The sequence below is a fragment of the Mastomys coucha genome, unplaced genomic scaffold (assembly GCF_008632895.1).
Source record: "Mastomys coucha isolate ucsf_1 unplaced genomic scaffold, UCSF_Mcou_1 pScaffold21, whole genome shotgun sequence".
Taxonomy (NCBI): Eukaryota; Metazoa; Chordata; class Mammalia; order Rodentia; family Muridae; genus Mastomys; species Mastomys coucha.
The window spans coordinates 134,627,475-134,650,672 of NW_022196904.1; the positions used below are offsets into that span (position 1 = coordinate 134,627,475).

The 23,198-nt window shown below is 51.8% G+C and overlaps 1 protein-coding gene across 4 annotated transcripts in view; it reads right to left on the reverse strand.

The window, feature by feature from the left end:
- Nucleotides 1–1,692: 1,692 nt before the first annotated feature.
- Nucleotides 1,693–23,198, reverse strand: part of Ighmbp2 (immunoglobulin mu DNA binding protein 2) — a 24,459-nt gene continuing 2,953 nt past the window's right edge. Inside the window, exons 3-16 of one of the 4 annotated variants that reach the window (XM_031389076.1) lie at nt 22,174–22,363; nt 21,898–21,995; nt 19,580–19,743; nt 16,991–17,191; nt 15,536–15,683; nt 14,122–14,296; nt 11,039–11,221; nt 10,700–10,818; nt 9,946–10,040; nt 9,003–9,126; nt 7,561–8,397; nt 4,477–4,646; nt 3,888–4,135; nt 1,693–2,120 (exon numbers count right to left, since the gene is read on the reverse strand). In XM_031389076.1, coding sequence (XP_031244936.1) covers nt 3,932–4,135; nt 4,477–4,646; nt 7,561–8,397; nt 9,003–9,126; nt 9,946–10,040; nt 10,700–10,818; nt 11,039–11,221; nt 14,122–14,296; nt 15,536–15,683; nt 16,991–17,191; nt 19,580–19,743; nt 21,898–21,995; nt 22,174–22,363 — 2,708 coding nt within the window. In that variant the 3' untranslated portion in view covers nt 1,693–2,120; nt 3,888–3,931. Of the gene's footprint in view, nt 4,136–4,476; nt 4,647–7,560; nt 8,398–9,002; nt 9,127–9,945; nt 10,041–10,699; nt 10,819–11,038; nt 11,222–14,121; nt 14,297–15,535; nt 15,684–16,990; nt 17,192–19,579; nt 19,744–21,897; nt 21,996–22,173; nt 22,364–23,198 lie in introns of all 4 variants that reach the window. The other 3 variants (XM_031389075.1, XM_031389074.1, XM_031389077.1) reach the window with 3 other exon arrangements.

The following is a 23,198-nucleotide window of genomic DNA, read 5'->3' on the forward strand; positions in this document are numbered from 1 at the left end:
AGGGAGTGTCAGGTCCTTGGCCCTGTTGCCATCAGCCCATGAGCTTTGGGCTCAGGTCTCAAGGTAAACAGAGCAGACAAAGGTGACTCAGACCAGCCAGAGCTCAGGGTCCTTGGTTGTTATACCTAGAGAAAGGCCATGCAGAGAGTCCTAAGTGCACAAGGTTTGGAATTGGTTCCTTTTTTCCATAATCCTTTGCACGTTGAAGAGGTTTGGACACGGCTATCAAGTGAGCCTGGCCACCCATCAGGTCTCGTGGAGCCTGACAGAGAACACAAGACACTGACTCTGGGGACTCAGGTTTCAGTGTTGCTCCTCAGACCCTCTGCAGGAATCGGGAGGAGCTCTGTGTCACTGAGTTTGCACTGAGTTTGGCCTCCTGGCTCATTGCCGTGTTTCCCCACTCTGTTCAGGACCACTAAATGTTGAAATGTGGACGCAAACTGAAATAAAGGCAATTTGATGTTTTGAAAAATAAAATAAGGAACATGACTGATGTGTAATACTACCTGGGCAAACCAAGTAACTGGGCGCCAAGTAACTGAGCCAAGAACTATGTATTTAAATGAAGTTTCCAGAATAGGTCAATTGTCAAGTACAGAAAGTGGATCCATGGTTCCCGAGGCTGTGGGAAGACAGGAGGATTAACCACAAGCCACGCCAAAGACTTTTGGGGCAGGGGCAGAGTGGGGGTGGGGAGACCAGAACTGCACTAACTTGTGTAGCATCCTGCACTGTCAGAAGGTAAACTGTGTGACGAGGTCACTGCCCTTGGTGAAGCTTCTTGACAGTCACTCCTGGCCGCAGAACGCTGGGCCGAGGCTCTGGTGGGGAAGGGCAAAGGCAGCCAGCCCAACAGAGAAGCAGGGAAGGTGTAGCACCCAGCCTCGTCTGCTCTTAGACACTAGATAGCACTGGGCCTGTGTGTACTTGGGTGAGGACTCAGGGATGGAGAACTTCGGTATGTCCAGATCCTGTCCTGGGAAGTGGCCACATCTCTGCCTGCCCATTAGAGGTCTGCTGGCCTGTTCCACATTTTCTCTACTCCAAGAAGTTTCCAGACCAAATAAGGCCGCAGCTCTTGCCAAACTCCTGGCACAGACTGAAATTCCCTGTAAGTGCCAAGCTTGTCACTTTGGCCTGGAACCTCCTGAAGCAGTTGAGTGCCCAGCAGCCCACTGAGGCCACCCCTCTGGGTAATCCTACAGAGGCACACTGGTGATCCCTGACCAGCTGGGGAAACATTATATTTTGGAGCTTTGGCCACTTCAGCCCCCTACACAGTGACTTTGCCAGAGAACAATGCTAATGCCAGCCAGAGACTGGTGAAACTGTCACCAGCGTCTGGCACTAGACTTTCTCTAACTTTCACAACTAGCCAATGAAGTGGGTCCTGTAACACCCCATTTTACAAATGAGGAAACTGAAGTCCAAGTCCACACAAACCTGGGGCTGTAGTTTGAAGAATAAAGGGCCTCGCTAGCAAGGAGGCAGGGCCAGGGCCACCTGGGGACCTCCCCAAGAGACCTCTCACCCAGGATGCTGTGTCCCAGTGATCCAGAGTTCACAGGACCAGCAGAGGAGACACATGGCTGCCTTTTCCAGTTCCTGGGCTGACCTGCCCAGCCAGGGCCTAAGACATTTTTTCAAGCAATCAGACACATTTTCCTAACGAGAGCTCTCTGGGATGAGAAACAGAAACTTCGAAGCCAGCATTTTAATGAAGCAACAGTCAGGGTGGGGATTGTCCATGACAGGGTTTGTGGGACATAGAGACACGGTACAGGCACTGGCACAAAGACCCATGTGCAGGGGCCCAAAACCACACGTTTACTCCCGAGAATGGCACGGTTATTCTTCCACCATGTTTGGCAGATGAACAATCTCTGTGTGTGTGTGTGTGTGTGTGTGTGTGTGTGTGTTTACCTGCAGAAGCCACACACTTGTGTAATGGTGTTGACATTATTAATATTTCACACCTCTTAAGCCCCAGCCTATGCAAGCCGAGCTCCTCCTGAAGGGTCACACATGGGAGCTGCTCCCAGCAGCAATGAGACCTCGTCTTTCCTCAGTGGCCAGCAACTCTGGTTCAGCAAAATCTCCATGCTAGAACGCAGACCCTGTACAACAGAAGATGTGCTGGGCTGGGGAAACAGCTCGGTGGGTAAACTGCTTGCTGTTCAAACATGAGAACCCGAGTTTAGATCCCCAGAACCCGCATAAAGGCCAGATGTAGCAGGGAAAGGTGCCTGCCACCAAGTCTGATGACCTAAGTGATTCCTGGGGACCATACTATGGAAGGAGAGGACTCACGGCTGCTGGGTGGCTTTACTCCCACATACGTGCTGACCTCTGCAAGTATGTGCCCTTCCAAACAAAAACATATTTTAATAAGATATACAGCTGCAGACACAACTGGATCAGCAAAGAGTCTTTGGCAGCAAGTGACAGAAACCCAATGTGGACTTTATTCAGCCAAAAAAAGAACTTAATTCTAAAGAATTCTGGGAAGGACGAGTTGGAGATGAAGTGTGACTGGATCCGGAGACTCCAGGATACTATAACCAGGTCAACCTGCAGCCTCATCTGGAGGTCTGTTTCTCTCTGGCTTCCTTTTCTTCCACAGATAGGCTTCTAGAAGGCAGGCAAAGTAGTCACTAGCCTCCAGTGCAACAAGAGCCAGTCTTTCCTCAAGTGTCCACATCTGCACGGGAGCAAAGCTGGTTGGCCCTGCTGGATTCCAGTCCATCTCCAGGTCTGCCCTATTTTGGCAGGGAAGGGGAGGTGCCACGTGATTCATGCAATTGTCTCCCTGAGCTTGATCCTGGGGCTCCATTAGGGTTCATGTCACAGGTCAGGGGGACCAAGTAACTTTCACCGTGAGCCCCACAACCTTGGAATGACACCTACACCTGCATCTTGGGAAGATCACATCTAACCCCACTTGTGATGTGTGTGATGCCCAGTGCTGCAGTTCCAACACTGAGTGCTGCACTTGCTATAAGAGCAGCCACAGCCATGTCCCCTTGTCCTGCCCAAACACTATGCAAGGGAGCAAGCAAGGAAGGTGACCGTGGGAGTAGGAGGAGGAGGCGCACATGACTTTTTCTCGGGAGATGGGCCATCTCACCCTTGGTAGAGGGGTCACCACAGACCAAGTCTAACTGGGTGAATGGGTGACTGTACTGCCTACAAGTCCCTGGGCCTGGGAGACTCACAGCAGCTGTACCATCGAGAAGTTTCCTTAGGGGATGTATTGGCAGTTGCATTAAGAGTGCCCCCACCAGCCAACTGTTTGCCTCTTAAACAACGACAAGACCCCTCCTGAGGTGCTACCACTGCCCAGTCAGCATGTGCAGGGTGACATCTGAGCCAGATGTAAAGGATGCTCACCTCTGACACAGGCAAATATCCACTATGTGCACACTTTAATTTGCAAATAATTTATATTATTTTGGAACAAGAGCCTGAGGCTAAAATGCATCTGTCAAAGTTCCCACGAGCAACTGGTACAGAGTGCTGGAGAGGGTGCAGTCTCTGTGAGGGTGAGCAGTGTGGTGCCCTGGAAGGACTCTTCCCAACAGTCATCAAGCAGCAGAGGCCAGGCAATCCCAGGCTAGGGGCCTTCTGATCCCAGAGCAGCCATTCCCGCATCCCTAGACCACACAATCCGTGCCCACTGTGTCACGCAGAAGTCAGGATGAAGGTGATCATGGCTAGCTGGCCGTGCAAGGCACTCACAGCATTAATGGGGCCTGGCCGGGCAAGGCAGTGACTAGTAACTGATGGTAACTAGGCACATCTTGCAAATAGCACCCTTGCCATGGGAAGATTAGGGACACACTAGCTCAAGCAGAGAAATGGCCAGGGTAGGACTGTGTCCCCACCTGCTGACTCTCTGTCCCACACAGCCCTCCCTGAGGGTGTGGCCTCACGTCCCCCTCTCCTTCTCCTTCTTCTTGCTTGTCCTCTGGCTGCTGAGCTCGCCCAGCTTCTTGTCTAGCCTCCTCTGCAGCTGGGCCCTCTTGGCCGGGTCCAGGGCCCTGTCCTTGGTCCCACTGCCGGCGTAGAGCACTCCTTCCCGGCTAATCCTCTGCCGGGCATGGGCACGAGCCTTTTCACCACAGCCATGGATCTGAAAGAACACAAGAGTCAGGGTGAGCTGCGGGCAAGGGAGGCTGCAGCCTGCCAAGTTGCATCAAAGGAAATACCTAAAGCTATGCAAGACCATGGACCTGCCCTTCTCCCTTCTGAAGGTCTATCTTTCACAACTGCCCAGGGAGGGGCCTGCAGGATGGACAGACCTCCTCTACCCTGAGTTCCCACTGCTGAGGCTGTCCCTCAGCAAAGGTGTACTCTATTTCCTTGAGGCCAGGTAGTCACAAGAGATCATGATCACCATCTGCTTTGACTTTTACAGTCTGGCTACTCCTCCCCCACCACGTGATGCCCACATCATCCAGAAGGAGCCCTCACCTCGGGCAGATGGTGGCTGAGGCAGTAGCGGCGGCTACAATGCATGCAGAGCTGGCCCAGAGTGGTGGTGCTGGCTGAGCACTTGGTGAAGCTACAGGTGTTGTCAGCCTTCACCACAGCAGACACTAGGGCATCGAAGTCCTCCTCACAGGGCAGAGCCATGGCTGGACCTGGGGAGGAGGGAGGTAGTGCTCAGGCAAGGGAGAGGGCACAGACATTGCAGACAGTGGGATGCCCTACCTCCAGAGTCCTTGGTGGGATTCACCATCAGCCTAGGATGCCAGGCTCCTCACTCTAAGCTGACAGCCTGCCCACCCCACTACCCACCTCACAGTCCAGCCCTGAGGAGAACGGGGTGTAGAGTAGCTCTGAAAGCATACTCTTTTATCCAGAAAAACCTCTTGGGGCGGGGCTCCCTTTGATACCAACTTCAAAAACAGAACTCAGGCCACATAGCAGTACCACCAGGGACAGAAGATGCCCAACTCAGGCCCTAGCAGCAGCCCTTCAGGCGCTCATCCAGAGGCAGGAAGTGCTTGACAGTGAAGTATCTTACACAGACAGTGGGTGTTCAGGGATCAGGATGGGATCATGAAAACTTCAGCAACCATGAAAGACTCCAACACATACAAGTAAAAATCTATTCATATTCAAATGTGTGCTGCATGGCGCCCTTGCTGAAGCCTCTGAGCTGAACACACCACACACGTGTTCAGCACTGCCTGACGTCACTCCTCAAACTGCAGTCTCTGCTGAGATCCCAGCCACCGAGTCACAAGCTGGGTGTTTCAGCTCCTGTGTCTCTGTCCTTACAGACACTAGACAGTGGGACACTGGCCGCCCAGCATGCCTCAGGATTTAATATTTCATACATCTTTGGACTGGGTTGTGTTAGACAGTGTCTAATACAACTGGATGCAAATTTATTCTCATTTTTAATAAATAGTAAAATTTTATGTATATCAAAGAACTTCTAAAACAAATGTTTATGACTTATTAGTACATGTTTGACTTGCATTACCATATATCTACATGCTCAGAGTCAGGTAAAACTTTCTCGCCAGGCAGTGGTGGCGCATGCCTTTAATCCTAGCACTTGGAGGCAGAGGCAGGTGGATTTCTGAGTTCGAGGCCAACCTGGTCTACAGAGTGAGTTCCAGGACAGCCAGGGCTACATAAAGAAACCCTGTCTCAAAAAAAAAAAAACCAACAACAAAAAACCCCAAAAAACCCAAAAACCAAAAAACAACAAAAAAGCTTTCTCAGGTGAAGGCAGGGGATTGGCTCACTGGGGAAGAGCACTGGCCTCCAAGCCTGAGACCTGAGGGTGATTTGTACAATGAAGAAAAGTGATTCCCACCATGTGTGCCGTGGCACATGCAGTCACACATACACAATAAATAAACGTAAAAATGTTTTAACAGTGATGGATAGAGTGAGTGTCAGTGTTTAAGAAACCTCATTTCTGCCATAGAGAAATTCTATTTCTCTATGTTTCTCAGTACAGAGAAGAAGCAACACACATTGCAGCTCCAAAAAGCACAAGTGCAAACACAGGGGACAGAGAGTACTGGGAGGAGCCACACAGGCACCCACATAGGCGGGCTCTGGTCTGTCCATGACTCCATATATCTCCCTACATACTGGCAGGTGCTGAAGTATACAAACACGCTGGGGTCAGGTGGTCATTGACTGATACTACATCAAGGTCTCCAGAAGCCCCCTGCACCTATGTGCATCTACAACAGCTGTTTCTATTGGCTCTCTGTGTCCCATGATCTCTCCTTCACATGCTGGCCCTCTTCACCCCCAACCCCCTATTCCCATTCCCCATGTCCAGTGATCTTTCCCTTCCCTTCTCTCCTCTCCCCATGGCTGTGTAAAAGGGAAACTGAAGCCACCCAGTCACTGGCTCCTGCCACATCCTAAGCAGAACCAAGTGGCTCAGAGGGCCTTGGGGAATGTGTATCCCATTCTGGCAGCACCGTCAGTGAGCATGCTCAGGAAATAAGGACCGGGCAGGGTGGTCAGAGCAGATGCAGCGTGACCCTCCTGCGTTCAGCTGATCACTCCTGCCAGGCATCAGCCCATGGCTAGGCCCGGAAGAGCACTGGCCAAGCAAAGTCTACCACAGGTATGGCCACCTGGTCTCTCAGCTGCTGGGCAGGGCAATGATAGTGCCCGAACCTTTAAAGAACAGGTGAGGTCCTGGGGACTCTGAAAGATGGTAGCTTGAGGTAATCCGAGAACCCCAGGAGTAGGTGGGGCTCCCAGACCACCTAGGCCTTGTGGCAGGAACAGCAGATGTGGGTAGGTTCAGGCTCGCCAAGGCGCAAACACAGTGCTTTTCCATCTGAGGCAGGGGTCACCTCCATTCAGAATTCCTCCCTTCAGTGCCTGGCGCGAGAGCAGCGCCGTGTCAACTTGCTCTCCAGCACACAGCCTGGCTACAGGAACCATCCCACGAGTGCCACGGCATACCTGGAGTAGCGCCACACCCCTGAAAGCTGGCTCCGGAGCTAAGAATGCTGCTCTAAGGTCTGGCTCATGGGAACGAGATGCCCCAAAGACAACTGACCTGTGGTCCTGCTGGCAAGGCCTACTGAAGTGTTGAGAGCACTCACACTATGCCCCAGCAGGTCTGTCCTCACTGTACCGGAACATGTGTGCCAACTCGGGTGGGGGCCACCCAGGGGATACAAGTACAGTACAGGCTGAACACAGAGCACGCAGTCCGCCTTGGCCCTGGCACAGGGCAGAGTGGTGTGCTCAGCAGGCCTACAACCCTGAGCACCTGTGCCTGTGCCTGATCAGAACCCATCTGCTCTACAGGCCCTAAGTGCCTTCCTTCTCCACAGGAAAAGCACTAGTAAATGTGCCAGGCCTTCTTTGTGCCTGCTACTGCAGGGCTCTGGGACAAGAGGGTGACTTGCCTGTAACCACCCTGGGAAGGCCAGGCTAGAGAGACAAGAGCCATGGGAAAAGCAAATCCGCGAGGCCAAGGGAGTCTAACTGCCTCCTGAGGTAGCAGGTGGCAGGGGACGGGAACCACACAGCACCGGTGCTTTCAAGAAGTGGCTTTACCTTTTGGATCCTTTTTCTTTTTCTTCTGTGGAGCCTTCTGTGGCCTCGAGCCCCCACCTGGCTGACCCTTGGCTGTCTGGGCCTGGCAGCCTTGCTGCCGCTGTAGCCTCTCCAGATGCAGTGCCTTCAGATCCTGCTGTGTGCGGCCATGCGGCTGCTCTGCCTGTGGCTCAGTCTCAGCCTGTGCGGGGCTGGGCGGTGAAGGAGGCTGTGGGGCTACACTGCCAGACCCTGCAGGGCTCCTCCTGCTCACCGTGATGTGCCGAGCCTTCCCCTCCCCCGTGCTGTCATGTCTCAGCCCAAACTCTTCAGCTAACTGGTGGACTCGCAGCCTGTCATGGGAGCTCAGGGATGTGGGAAACTCCAACTGGGCTTCCTTGCTGGCCACAAACTCCTCAATCATAGCCCTGAAGTGCTCTGTCCGGTCTGTGCCTCCAGTTCTGTCAGAGCCATTTGCACTGGAGCTGTGCTGGGAATGGGTTTGAGGGCCTGGGGGCTTCTCGCCTGGCTTCCTGCGGCTGTGTCCAGGGACTGCTCTGGCCTCCTGGACACTCTCCTGATCACTGGCAGGCTTCCTGATGGAGGTGCTTGGGCACTTGGGTTTGGGGGCACGGCTGTGGCCGTGGGAGCCCTCATGGGTGTAGTTCTCAGGGACGATGTCATCCAGGTACTCAAAGGCTGTGCGTACCTCCCCATGCTCTGTGAAATAATCCACCAAGGTCTTCAAAAAGGCGTGATTGTTGACAGTGTGGGAATCACAGATGACTGCCACATGCCGCCGAGCACGGGTGACAGCGACATTGATCCGCCTATCCTCAGCCAGAAAACCAACTTCACCTGAAGAAAAGCCAGAGGTGAGAGAGGCAGAGATCCAAGGCAGGGAACAAAATGCCTGTTCAGGGACAGTCAGGACCGGTCACATCATCAGAGCCATGGTAGCCTGCAGCTGCCCCCTTACACCCCTGCACACACGGCCTGAGTGTGCTGCATTGGCTCTGATGCTCACCCACTGCTGACCAGTGCAGCTCCACAGTCATGTTACCTAACATGGTCGGCCTCATTCCCATGCCTGGACTTAGGAGCAGCTGCTATGGACACAGTACAGAACTCTGCCAGAGCCATTTCTCTCCGTATCCATCTCCACCCTGCTTCCAAAGCCACCCAGCAGGTCACTGACTAGTGCCTGGATGCAGTTTTCTGGAAAGCCACACAAAAATCATGTCTCAGGGCTAAAACAGGCATGGCAGTGGCGGGAGTGAAGGGGATGTCCTTTGTCTAGACAGGGTGACTAAGTCACTTGGGGCCCACCATGTCCCAGCCTGTGTCCCTAGTCACCCGTTCTCTGGCCAGACTGGGTCTATTCTCTTTGCTGAAATCATGCCCTCCCTTCCCTGACACTCCCAGGCTAAGCCCAAGGCTCAAACAGGGGCTGCCCTCCATACCTTTCCTATTGGACCTGACAAAGGTCAGGATCACAGCCTCCTTCTCTCGGCCTTGAAAGCCATCAACAGACTTAATCTCCAGCTCAGGGTGCTTGCTGGAGAGGCTCTGTCTGAGCAGATCCACCTGAAACAGAAAGCAGGACCAAGATGTCATAACCAAGTCAGGGGACTGCAAGACCTGTCCTGCCTGGCTGCCCTGCCCTGTAGGAATGGCCACTGTAGACCTTTCAGTGACCACAACAGCAGCAAGCTGCCCGGAGGCTTGTAGCCTTTTCTCTTCTTAGCATGGGAATGAGTGTGCTGACCGTAGGGCAAGTGGAACTCTCTTGCATCTGTGGCACCACAGGACTTAGCCTCTGCCCTGAGCTCATGTAAATTACAGGAACAAGGAGCATGGTATTGGTCCTCAGGGTCAGTAGAGCCCGGGCAGTCAGGGAGCATCCTGGGATGACATACGGACAAGAGCAGTGTAAACTGAGCTGGGGAACCTCAGACACTAGGGAGAGGATGCTGAGGGTGGCAGCACTCTCTGCATTACGGCATCTCCTTGCCTCTGACAGCCTCATGTATGATGCTGGTGACCAGAATGGGGTGACACTGCCTCTGAGGATCTTGAACTATGCAGGCAGCAAGCTTCTACCAAACCAGATAGGGGCAGGGACACAACCTGGGCCTGGCTGATTCATCAGCATGGTCTCTATGCCATCTGGGAATGCTGGCCTGAAACAAGGACACAGTGGGGGACCAGGCCAAGGTCAGGCTGGTAGCAATGTGAGGAACACAAACACAGGTGGTCTCTTGCTGGTGTCCTCTGGACCCTAGACCTGGTCACAATGAGGTCCACTGTAGCCCTGGACTTTGTAACCAACAAACTTCCCTGCCCTTTCAGCCTCTAGCAGGCTGAGTCCGTGATACAGAGAAACAAAAGAGGGATCCCTCGCACCTGAAGGTTGTAGGGTGCGATGACGGCAATGTCACCTGCCTGGACCCCAGCATCCACCAGAGCCTGGATGTGCAAAGTGACGAGGCGAACTTCGCCTGGGGAGGAGAGAGGGTAGCGTTCAGTGATGGCCATGCTATGCCGCCTCTGTCTGAGCTGTGGAAGCGCTTGCTGGCTTGGTGAGCAGATCTTATGCTGGGCCAAGAGCAAGGAGCATCCTGGGATGTAACCAGCTGACCAGAGGGTCACCAGGCTGGCAGATAAGCTCATGGGACCTGGGTACTGCTGGCTTAGAGAGATTCTCAACCTAAAATGAACCAAGCAGCCAGGTTGGTGTTCAGAGGAGCACGGGAAAGGCCCAGGCATCAGCCGGGCCCCTGGACGAGCACACAGATGCTGCCCTGGCCCTTAGAGTCCAGCTCCAAGTCCAGTTCACCAGGCGCTTATCCTCATCTCTGCTACCCAGGGCCTCACTCAGGCCTGGAGTGACTTGTTCTATTTTATTTTTAAATGTATTTTTATTTATATGTACACGTGTGTCTCTGTAAGTGTAGCCATGGTGTTCGGAAGCATGGAGAAACCAGAAAGAGGCCATTAGCTATCTTGGAGCTAGAGTTACAGGCAATCCTGAGCTGCCCAAGGAGGGTGCGAGGGCTGACTCTGGGTCCTCTAGAAGAGACCGAAGTTCTTAACTGCTGTGGCATCATTTCCAGCCTGGGGAGTCTGAGAAGGACCAGGGAATCCTCGCTCAACTCACCCGGGTTTCCCTTGGACTGGCTGTCCTCCTCCTCCAGCTCCAGCAGCCCACAGCCAGCGGTGTCTATGAGCAACAGGGGCACACTTGTCTCCTCTGTGTCAGTCACACCTGGGAGGTCCCTGGCATAGGGGTGGGTAGAATGTAAGACTGACTTTCTTCACAAAACCACAGAGGGGCTGCCGAGTGGGTCCAGCCCCCAGGAAGGCCCAGGCAACTATCTAGAAAGTGATTCTCAGAGCCTCTGCCATTCCAAAACCTTTAGAGGACACAGAGGGGCAACTGGGGCTGGAGCCAGGCTAGGCAGAAAGATCAGGGGAAGCAAGAGGCTACGTCACTCACTTCAGGAGGTGTCCTGCCACAGAGGGATGGGCAGTAAGCTGCCCATGGTACATGGCCTCCGAGGCCCAGCGTGTGATGGCCTGGTGCATTCGGTACTGTACCGCCAGCATCCTTACCACAGCAGCACCATGCTTCTCTGCCAGACGCTCCATCAGGCTGCGGGACAGCCCAGCCAGTGCTGCCCTGTGCCCAAAAAGGGAAAAGAAACAAGTGCTGAGTCCAGATGTGACACTGTGGGAGGGGAGGGAAATGGTCCTTAATCTTAGGACCCAACACATCCCTGGCTTCCTACATGACAGAAGGGAAAGCCGGGCTGAGCTGCAGTGTGCAACATAAACCACCAGAACCTAAGAACACATCCATCCCTTCAGAGCAACAGGGACTTGGCAGATGACAAAGTACAAGAGGGAGACAGGCTCCATGGAGATACTTTGTTGCTTAGAAGATAGGAGAAGAAGCATGAGCCACCATCTGCAGTGACCTTGAAAGGCAGGTAAGTCAGGCACAGATCCTCCCTGAAGCCTTCAGACCAGGCAGCTCCATTTAGAACCAAGGCCCCAGCACTGTACACAACCCTGCATTGTTTCTAAGACAGGAAAATGTTTCCTGGGCACTGGGAAGTATGTCCGGACCCAGCACTCAGGAGGTCATGAATTCAACAGCACCTTCAGCTACACAGTGAGTGCAAGGCCAGCCTGTGCTACTTAAGACCGTGTCTCAAAATAAACAAATCAAACCCAAATGTCTTCCTGTGGGCAGCAGTCACCACTACAGCCGACCAACTCAGCTGAGACAATCCCAGGCCCACACTGTCCAGGGATGGATGAACTCATTCTCCACAGCTGAGTGGTTCCACCTCATCCACAAGAGAGTGAGACCTGAGGGCTTAAGTATAGTCCGAGGCTACCCATCCATGGAGCCGTTGGCACAGCACCTCTCTCCGTGCTGAAATGCCCAAGTCCATGCAAAGCACTCCATCCCATCTCAGAGTGCCCCCGAGAATTTACGAGGCCCTTCAAGTTGAGAATCAACTGAATCTTTTTAAGTACCTGTTTTTATTTTAGTCTACAGGGTTTGCTGCATTTATGCTGCTTTTGCATCCCACATGTGCCTTTTAGAGGCCGGAAGAGGGCGTTGGGTCCTCTGGCCCTGGAGTGCTGGGAAGCAAGTCTGGGTCCTCTGGAAGAGCAGCCAGTGCTCTTTAGCTGCTGAGCCCTGGGATTCAATTGATTCTTAAAGGACCACTGTTGCCAAAGTAACTAAGGCCAAAAGCAGGACATGCCATGCCTGTCACACCCCTACAAACCTAGAAGTGTGTAGCACAGCCACTGGTACCACCCAACTTTTCCAAGGGACACACATGGTCTGTGTTTTCATAGGCACAGTCCCATACTCCTCCCACAGATCCCTAGAGGATGGAGCCATCTTTTCTCCCGCTTTGAGAAACATTCCCTTGGAGAAGTCACCAGACACACACCATGAGCCTTTGTACTCCTGCCCAGAGGCCTGCCTTTCACAGCAGGACTTTCATGCTACCCATAATCCTCCACTCTTTCCCCTCAAAGATCCTCCCCCAACAAGTCTGGTTCTGAGGGACTGCCAGAAGCACCTTTTTCTTCAATACACCCTAGCCTGAGCATCCTACCTCCAGGGCCACCCACTCCCTCTGGAAGGGTCCACATAACACCTTTCCTAGCAATTCTTTCACCACCAGGTACTCTGAACACATACAGAAAAGATGCAGTTTCCAATGCAACAGAAACCAGATCAAAGCCTCCACTGCTATAGGAGACCACAAGCAAGGCTGAGGGCCCTGGCTGCAGGAGGCCACAGCAAGGCTGAGGGCCCTGGCTGCAGGAGGTCATAAGAAAGGCTGAGGGCCCTGACTGCAGGAGGCACAGCAAGGCTGAGGGCCCTGGCTGCAGGAGGCACAGCAAGGCTGAGGGCCCTGGCTGCAGGAGGCCACAAGCAAGGCTGAGGGCCCTGGCTGAAGGAGGCCACAGCAAGGCTGAGGGTCCTGGCTGCTGGAGACAGCTGTTCCTGGTGACTTATGTGTCAGACCTTGCACACAGGCCCACAGTGGGATCTCTACATGGGAAGACAAGCAGACAGACAGATAATCATATGACACTATCAGGGAGGGATTCAAGCTGAGAGAAACCATGTGAACCTCAAAAAGCAACTAAGGGAACCAGCTGGGCAGAGTGGGCACAGGAAACCATAAGGGGCCATCTGAATGGAGGGTAGGGCTATCCAATTCCAGAGGAGCAGTGGTTCAGACAAAGGGTACTGCTGAAGTTGGTCTGTTGCTATGTACTGTAATGCAAACACTGGCCCCCAAGCTCTGGTTGCCTGCGGGGACAAAGAACTCCTCACGTACACCAAGTGATGCTATGTAACCTTAGTCCTTAATTTGAATAAAGATGCCTATAGCCTATAGCTGTGCAGAAGACAGTTCCTGGGCTTGGGGTCTGACGTAGGACCATGAGGGGAAGAGAGAGAAGGTAGAGAGAGGACAAGATGCCATGGGGTAAGGGATGGTGAGAATTGGCCATGAGGGCTGGCCAGTTGGAATCAGGAGTGACCCAGGTGGAACATGGTAAGTCATATCTCAGGGTTATCAACTGGAAAGTAGACAAAATAGCTCAGAGCTTTGCTACCTGCCCAGCTCTAGTGCTATTAAGGCTTACTTTATAAATATGAAAGGTTTGTGTCTTTTACTGGGAACTGAATGGTCTAAGGTGGGGTAGAAACCTCCAATGATAGTGAATACATACTACAACAGGGAACAGCGAGGCAGGGGCACACTGAGCCCTGAGGAGGCCAGCATGGCCAGACAGTGAGTGGAAGAGCCGGTCAGCAGAGAGGCTGAGCTGGGCCATGCCACAGGTCCTGGTGAAGGACTAACAGCCAGACTGCAGAGCCCACGGCAGACTGGGAGTTAACCAACAGCTCAGTCGTGTGCACACCAAAGTTCAGCACAGAGAAGAGATGCAGTTGAGAGCCATGTGACAGAGGCTCTCTCTGTGGGACAGTAGAGAGTGCAGGGAAAAGCCAGCAAAGCAGGCAAGCCAGTGTCTTACTTGTGAGAGACAGTGGTGGGTGGCAGCTGTTTGTGGTCTCCAGCTAGGATGCACTTTGGGGCCTTCAGCAGGGGGATCCAGCAGCTGGCTTCTAGAGCCTGGGCACACTCGTCCACCACCACCACATCAAAGTAGTCCTCGGGTAGCAGCTTCAGAGGGCCATCAGAAGATGCCCCTGGAAAGGAAACCAAGTTGGCTCACTCAGTGGATAAAGGAGCTTGCCGCCACGCCTAATGACTTGAGTTCAAGTCCTATGGCCCACATGCTGGAAGAAGAGAATTGACTTCTACAAGCTGTCTTCTGACCTCTATACACGTCCATCCAAGTGGATGAAGTGAATAAAAAAATATCCTATTTGAGGTTTCAACTAAAACTTACAAGGGAGATGAAAAAAACCAAGTACTAGCAGACATTAAAGTAAAAGAACACACAGCCATATGAGGATGCTTGGTGCACATCTGTGATGCCAGCACTCGGGAGGTAAAGGCCGGATGATAAGGAATTCAGGGTCATCTTCTGATACAAACAAGTTCCAGGCAGCCTGAAGCCACATGAGACCCACTCTCAGAAAGTGTCAAAAGACTGGGGGCTGGAGAGATGGCTCAGCAGTACTGCTCTTGCAGAGAACCTGAGTTCAATTCCCAGCACCCTTGAAGGTGGCTCACAACCATTCATAAATCCAGCTCCAAGGGATCTGGTATGTTTGACTGCCATAGGCACCTGCACTCATGTGCAAATATATTTAATTAAAATAAATCTTTAAAAAAATTAAAAAAACAAACAAATAAATAAATCCCCCCCAAAATGAGACGACTTCATCATGATGGTGAGCTGTGTACTTAATCAAGGAGACAGAACCTAACCTAGCACTCACAGAGATCCAAAGTAGAGCCCAGTGGGTAAGAACACTTGCTCCAGAGTTCAACTCTCCAGTGCCCATGTGAAGAGCAGAGAGGGGCCACACAGGTGCCCATAACCAAGCACTGTCAGGGGCAGTGAGAGGCAGGAGCACTCCTGGGGCCGGCTGGCCACCAGCCCAGCTCCAGGTTCAGTGGAAACCTTGTTTTAGAGACACAATGCAAAAAGCAATAGAGCAGGACTCCTGCTGTCTTCCTCTGGCCTCTGCATGGGCACACATACCCAAGGGCACATGTATATGCACACGTGCGCGAATGCGCGAGACACACACACACACACACATACACACACACACACACACACGAGCACAAATGCACCACGCAAAACAAGAGGAGACACCAAGAACAGCCCTGTGTCTGTGAAAAGACATTGATTTTGTAGCTACAAGACTCACTACAACGTGAATTACAGCCCAGAGGCCCTGAGTACCAGGAGGAACAACAGCCGCTGCAGACTCCAGGCCACGGCTGTGCTGGCAGGAGGGCTACACGCTCACCTGTGTTGGTGGTTAGGACCACATCAGCCGCAGTGAGGCTCTGAACTATGGCTGCTTCTTCCCTCTCCTTCAGTTCCTTCCTTAGCAGCTTAATTTCATTTCGAAAATTACTTTTCTCTCTCTTATCCTGGGTCTTTTTGTTCTTCCCCTAGGAGAAAATCTGTAATTACTCCAACAAAACTCTGCACTTCTTTTCCAGCACACTGCTCTCAGGCAGTCAGCAATGCAGCTCAGCACAGTCCGGACACAGCGCTAAACTGCAGAATCTTTGTGAAAGAACAACACAGCTGCCTAAGTGCCTCATACCCCACCAGCCACAGAGGCTGAAGGGACAGTCACTATAACTGTGACCATAAGCAACAGGCAGCTGGTGTTCCAGACAAGAAAGTGCCAGCTAGGACTCGGGTGGAAACTTCAAGAGCCTGAGCTCACTGCTATCTACATGTGGGCAGGGGTAATGCAGTATTCTGTCAGAGCCCCAAGTAGCACACTTAGCCTTGTTCCCACCTCCATGAACACCATCTGCCCTCAGGTTGACACCGAGATCAGCATCATGCAGCGGATCCACCAGTCCCAAAGAGCTGGTGGACTCCTGTCCCTGACATCCTCTCTGCTGCCCTCATTCCACGGTGCTCAGGGCACACAGGAGCGCCAGGAGATGCAGAGGAATTGCTGATGGGAAAGCACAGTCCAGCTCAGGAAAGCAGGGGAAAGCTAGGCAGGTATGTGAACTAGAGATCCAGTTTATAAGCACCACCCTCTGGAATTAAGCCACTTTGCCTGAAGCCACCCCACCTTGCTCTGCAAGGCCAGGTGTCCCGGTATGGAGGTAAAGTGGGCGAATGATTCTAGAAGGGACTAGTACTTTTCTGAGTATTTTCATCTTGCCAGGACCAGCCAGCCCATCTGCAGCACCAGGAGGCATTGAGAAAATGTTTGCTTCTGCTAATTTTCCTTCCAGTGCTGGAAATAAAAGCTAGGGCTATGCACACACCCACACACCTTCGGCCCTGTGCCACCTCTGAGCCCAGGGAACACTTTCTTCAGGAGATTTTCTCACCTGCTCCACACTCCTGAAGCACCTACTAAGTGCCCAGTGCAACTCTCCACTCACAACAAGCAGTCCAAACTAAAGAGTGGTCTAGTTTGTCTCAGGAAGCCTAGACTGTTCTTGAATTCACTGTTCCTCTAGCCTCTACCTTCCAAGTACTAGGATGACAGGCCTGAGCCACCATGCTCAATTTTATGTGGTGCTGGGGTTGAACCAGGGCCTTATGCTGGCTAGGAAGCCATAGGACCTGAGCCACACCCACCGTCCTGGATTATAAGGGACTAAGCAAATAGACAGAGGCAGAAGATAAGCAGGAGAAACCTGGGCAGAACAGAACCTGCACTCCTTAAAGACTAAAGCTCAGACAAGCTCATGCCCAGGGACACTGGCTCCATGATACCTACGAAGACCTGGTCAATGTCCCTTCTGATGTCAGCAACAATCTGGGCGTTGTCACTGCGAGCTAGCACTGCATCCAGTGAGTGCTGCTGAACAGACTCCAGGAGGCGGGCGGGATGACCCAGGCGCAGAATCCGCTTCTTGCACAGAGCCAGACGCTCCACCAGGTTATCCACAGCGATGTTGGAGGGAGCACAGCATAGAACCTAGGGAAGCACATAGTGAGGCTTCTAGCAACTTTTTTCCTAATTAAAACCACTTACCAGAACATTAAACCAAACAATAACCCCTAAAGAGACGGAGAGTAAACACTGGTAAGGTGACACACGGTGCCAATGGTGCATGGCATTCAACCCAGGCCATATCCCAGTAACCAGAACCCAGAGTTCCATAGCCTATGCATCCCCCACACACTGAATGCTTCGAGCTGACCTGTGACGGCACAGAGGATTCTGAAAGCCACTAGTGTAATGGCTTACACTGTGACTCTAGCATTCAGGAGGCTGAGGCAGGAAGGTCAGTATGGGTTCAAAGCCAGCCTGGACTATATAGTGAGGAGAGAGAGGTAGCAAGGAGGAGGTGGGGGAAGGGAAGGGGAAAAGAGGGAGAGAAAAAGGGAGAGGGGAGAAGAATAAGGAGAGAAAAGAGGGAGAGAGAAAAGGGCAGATGAGAGTAGAAGGAAGGGAGAGGAAAAAGAGGGAGAGGGGAAGAGAGAAAGGAGAGGCTGAGGGTAGATTCAAGTGGAGGGACAACAGAGAAGCCAGGGAGATTTCTCTCCCTCATTTTGGTCAATATTAACCTATTTCCTTTTACCAGCTCCTGTCTCCCAGTGTTTTGGTTAAATGGCCAGCACAGGCCTGAGTTCAGTCTCAGCTTTGGCAAACCTTTACCAGGCAGGAGTCCCTCCCCCAGCAGCCAGTGGTTTGAGGGAAGGGACCCTATACTTGCAGCTACCCAATGGTATGGGTTCCGCCACTCCCAATTTTTGACGTTGGCAACCTATGAAACACACCTCACTAGTAACTTCTGGATTCAACACCTCATCTGCCTGTCTTCCTTTCACAGTGCAAGCAATGTTGTATTGTAGCCAGTCTATGGAAAGTAAGGAGACCCATTCTTCGAGGTCAAGAGAAACCCGTTGGATTTCTAACCTAATGGCTTCTAACTGGGGCCTGAAAGCTGGTGCCCTCGGGACATTTTAGAAACCTTCCCAGTATCATGATCTAGGATCAGACATCTCATCCAGAGGTGAGGAAGTGCGTCCAAAAAAAGGAGCACCACCTACAAGGCTAACTCCAGCATTCTAAAGTCAGCTCCCGGGCCAGCAATGGTGGCGCATGCCTTTAATCCCAGCACTTGGGAGGCAGAGGCAGGTGGATATCTGAGTTCGAGGCCAGCCTGGTCTACAGAGTGAGTTCCAGGACAGCCAGAGCTACACAGAGAAACCATGTTTCAGAAAAAAAAAAGGTCAGCTCCCTGTGTACAGGCAGAACTCCTGATATCCTTCCCTTTTCTCTGCGCTGGAGGCTGCCATGGGCAAGGCATCAGCTGGCCATGTGTTTCTCTCCTCAGCTCCAACAAAACTAAATAAACCCTTTTGCCTTAAAAGAAAAGAAATCCAGCATGTAACCAGGGCCAGGGCATTGCTTTCAGCACCATCTTGTCTGACAAGACAAGGAGGCTGTGTCTGATGGGCTCATCTTGCTTTTGTAACTGCGCATGCAGAATGCAGTCCCCAACAACCCAACTCCTGCCCCACGTGTTGTGCCACTCAATAGTCCCACTAAGCCCGTGACACCGGTGCACCGGCCTCCCTGCACACTGAACTGGAGGGCACTAGTGAAAACCATCCCATCTGCTCCCATCAAGAAGCCAGCTTTTCCTGCTGGTTCCAAACATCTACAAAGGCACTCTGGTGGAAATCCTCATGGGCACAGACTGTGACAGGTCTCCCTGCAGCTCTGAGGAGAGGTGGCTCTGCCAATCACCCTCTGGCTCATACAGTCGCTGCTGTATAACCAGGCACAGCTGCTTCCTGGTTACCTTGTCTACTACACAATGAGTTCACGGGTCCCCAGCATTCAGGTCACTGTGGGGTTATTATGTATACAGGAATGCCTGTGGTGGGTGAACAGTAGGATGCAATGGTGCTTCATGCCTCACAGAGGCAGGAGGGCACGCATGGCGCATGTATATCTTGTGGTTTAACTGCACATCTGATTAACTGTAGTCCCACCATCTGCCTTGACCTGCTTCAGGCTTTCCAAAGGGCCCTGGTCAAATCCCCGGCACCACTGTAATGAGACTCAGAGCAAGAATACAGCAAGCATGCAGATTGAGAGAGCGTGGCCAACAACAAAGGCTGAGCAAGCTTCAGGGCTCCCACACCTTCCCTGTGCATCCAGACAGGTGTTCCTGTTTTGTGAGGCTAAGGGAAACTGCAGAATACAGCAGCTCAGCATTCAACCTGCAAATGTCCTGTGCCAATCCTGACACAGATATACATGCTGGACTGTGAGGGGACCCTACTATGTGAAGAGCATGACAGGCCCAGAGCTACAGGGCTGGAGAAGGAGGGAAGGCCCTCTGCCTACCTTTAAGCCTTGCTTCACAGCTTGAAGGATTATTTCCACCACTGTTGTGGTTTTCCCAGTGCCAGGAGGCCCGTGGATGATGGCAAGTTCTTTCTGGGCCAGTGCAAAGGACACAGCTTCTTGCTGGGAAGGGTCCAGGGTCACGTTGTAGAAAGTGAGTGAGGCTATGGGAGAAGTACCATTGTCAGCAGTCAGGAATAAGGAGTGCACAGAGCAGGCTGGACCCCAGGCTAAGATGCACAGCACAGAGATGCCGTTTTACCATTCTTTGAGACAGGATCTCACAATACAACCTTGGCTGGTCTGGAATTCACTCTTTAGTCCAGGCTGGCCTCAAACTCAGAGACCCACCTGCCTCTGCCTGGGATCTGGGATTTAAGGTGTGCTTGTACCTTTTTTGTTTGTTTGTTTGTTTGTTTGTTTGTTTAAAACAAAGTCTCATATAGCCTAGGCTAGCTTCAAACTCTCTAAGTAGCTGAAGATGACCCTGACATTCTTCTGATCTCCTGCCTTCACAGCACTGGGATTATAGGCTACACCACCACACCTGAGTTAGCAGTGCTAGGGATGGAACCCAGTGCTTCATTCATGCTAGGCAAACACTCTAACAAATGAGCTATAGTTCTAAGCCCTAATTTTCAAAACAAGAGTTCTGTAGGAACAGGAAGCAATACCCAGCCTGCTGTTTGGTTCCCCTTTTAAAAAAAATTCATCTGTTATGCACACATGTGTGCGTGGGTGCGTTCGTGGGCGTGAGAGTATCCTTGTGGAAGTCAGAAAACAACCTCAGGTGTCCATCCTTATCTTCTGTCTTGTTTGACAAAAGGTCTGTTGTTCACTACTGCATAGGCCAGATCAGCTGGCCTCTGAGCGTCCAGGAATTCTACCTCGTGTAGGAGTGCTAACATTACATCCAGGAAGACCACTTGGGTTCTGGGATTCTGAACTCAGGTTCTCACACTTACACACCAGGTGCTTTACCCACTGATGCGCTCCAGTCCTAACGACCTCTTCTGTTCATCTCCGTCCCAGTGTCCATGCAGAGATACCCAAGAGAAGACGAGTGCACCAAGCTCTTAGGAAAAGGGTGCTGACCTAGACTAGTGAGGCAACGAGCCTGCAAACCATCGTAAGAAGAGATGAGGGACAAAGCATGGGCCATCAAATCTCAAGGTTCTGGTACATTCTATAGCACACACCATGTTAACTAGATAACAGCTACAGTCAGGACACACCAGCCCTTAAAAGTGTGGAGTGGTGTGGAGCTAAGAGATAGCTCAGTGAATAAAGTGCTTGTCACACAAGAATGAGAACCTTGTTTGGGTCTCCAACCCCATGCACTAGCTAGGCCCAGTGAAGTGCATCTATAGTCCCTGGGACTCACTGGCCAGTCAGCCTAGCTCATCAGTGAGTTCCACGTTCAGTAAGAGACCCCGCCTCAAAAATGAGCTGGAGTCTTAAGATGGTTCAGTGGGTAAAGGCACTGTCACTCAAGCCTGACAATCTATGTTCAATCTCTAGAACCCACGTAGAGGAGGAAGGAGAGAACCAACTCACTGAGTTCTCCTCTGACCTCTGCATGCACACAGCACACATAGTAGCAGTAAAGAGATAAAAGACAGAGTGGAGAGGGACTGAGGAAGACATATGGTATCAACCTCTGGCCCATAACCACAGGTGCACACGTGTGTATGCACACATACACAAATACGTCCACATATCACACACACACACACACACACACACACACACACGCATATGTGCGCACACACATACACACACACACACACACACACACACACACACAGGCACACACAGTGTTAGTATACACCCATAGCCTCAGCACTTGGGAGACAGAGGCAGGAGGATCAGAAGTCAAAGGCCAGCCTCAGCTATACAGTAAGCTCTATGATGAAAACCTCTTCAGTACTGAGTCCAGAGAATATGGCCTAGAGCCTAGAGTCACTCAGAGAAGCACATCTGAAGATGTCAAGAGATTTCAAACTTAATGTAAACCCTTGCTGAAACAGACCAAGGTCACAGTGTCCTGCCTCATTTCAGGTAGGAAAAAGTTCATAACTGCCTCTAACTTGAACTCCAGATGATCCAATGGCCCCTTCAGATATACCCCAAGCAATGTACTCATGTGGATACATATTCTCTTTCTCCTCTTCCTCTCTTTCTCTCTCTTTCTCTCTCTTTCTCTCTTTCTCTCTTTCTCTCTTTCTCTCTCTCTCTCTCTCTCTCTCTCTCTCTCTCTCTCTCTCTCTCTCTCTCTCTCTCTCTCTCTCTCTCTCAAGAAAATTAAAAATCCTCACGTATTTCCGTGGCAGGACTGGGGGTGGAGCCACCCAACAGGACATCTATGAGCGAGGATGCTGGCCCAGAGTGGTACTTCTTCAGTGTCATCAGTGCTCTGTGAGGAATCAGAGCCAAAATGAGGAGCTCTTTGGGACAGCAGTTCAGGGACACCATCACCTGAGAGCACCCAGCACCTCCTTAGCAGCAGGCTACTCCCTCCCTCAACACAGGTAAGGGTGCCCATGAGTCCCATCCAAGGAAAAGATCCTTTAGTTTCAGTCAGGAACTCTCACTTTTTCAGGCGTTTGTAGGTGACATCGTTGGCAAGTTTCAGCAGTCTGTAGGTATTCTCTCTGTCCAGGCTCAACTGGAAGTCATGGGACTCATCAAAGGCCACTGTGACTGATTTTTGGGTGATGCGGGTCAGGACCCCAGTGGCCAGTTGGCTGTTTTCATTAGTATCATACAGACCCACAATATCACCTGCAAAAACAAAACCAGCTAATTATTGTGGTATGTGATCATTTCCAATATATTTCAAATTATGCATCTATTTATTTTATCTGTGTGTTATGGTGCACTTGTGTGGGCCAGAAGGCAACTTGTGGCAGTTGGTTCCCTCCTTCCACCATGTGGATCCTGGGTACTGAATTCAAGTTGTCAATCAAGTTTGGTGGCAAGCACCAAAGCTCCCTGAAGCTACCTCAGATGTGTGGTATGAGTTTCACCTGTGACTTGAATCTCTCCCTGACTCTAGAAAAACAAAAGGAACACTCCTGGAGCAGAAGCTGAGCTGTGTGTCAGGCTCCCCAAATTCCCACTTATCTCAAGATTGCTACTTCTGAGTGATGACTGAGCCTTGAGATTGTCCTTCAGACTGACAATAGCCTCGTCCCTTGATTTGGTCAACAGCGGTGTCCACACCTCACCAGTTCAACTTGCTGGTGTTCCACACAGAGGCCCTGATCCTGTTACCACCATTACCCATCATTCTCACATTCCAGTCACCCCACACAGGTTCAGAGAGGACACTGTGCACTCTCCATCCTGCCCCCTCACACCTGACAGTGGCAGGCCCTCTTGTTCCCATTTGCCAAGGGTACAGACTGAATGTAGCTCCTTTAACAAGGTCAAGATATAAAGTTCCCCTTGGTCTGACACCCATCATGGTTCCCTCACCCACTCCCCACACCCATCATGGTTCCCTCACCCCACTCCCCACACCCATCAGAGGGTTCCCTCATCCCACTCCCCACACCCATCAGAGGGTTCCCTCACCCCACTCCCCACACCCATCTGAGGGTTCCCTCATCCCACT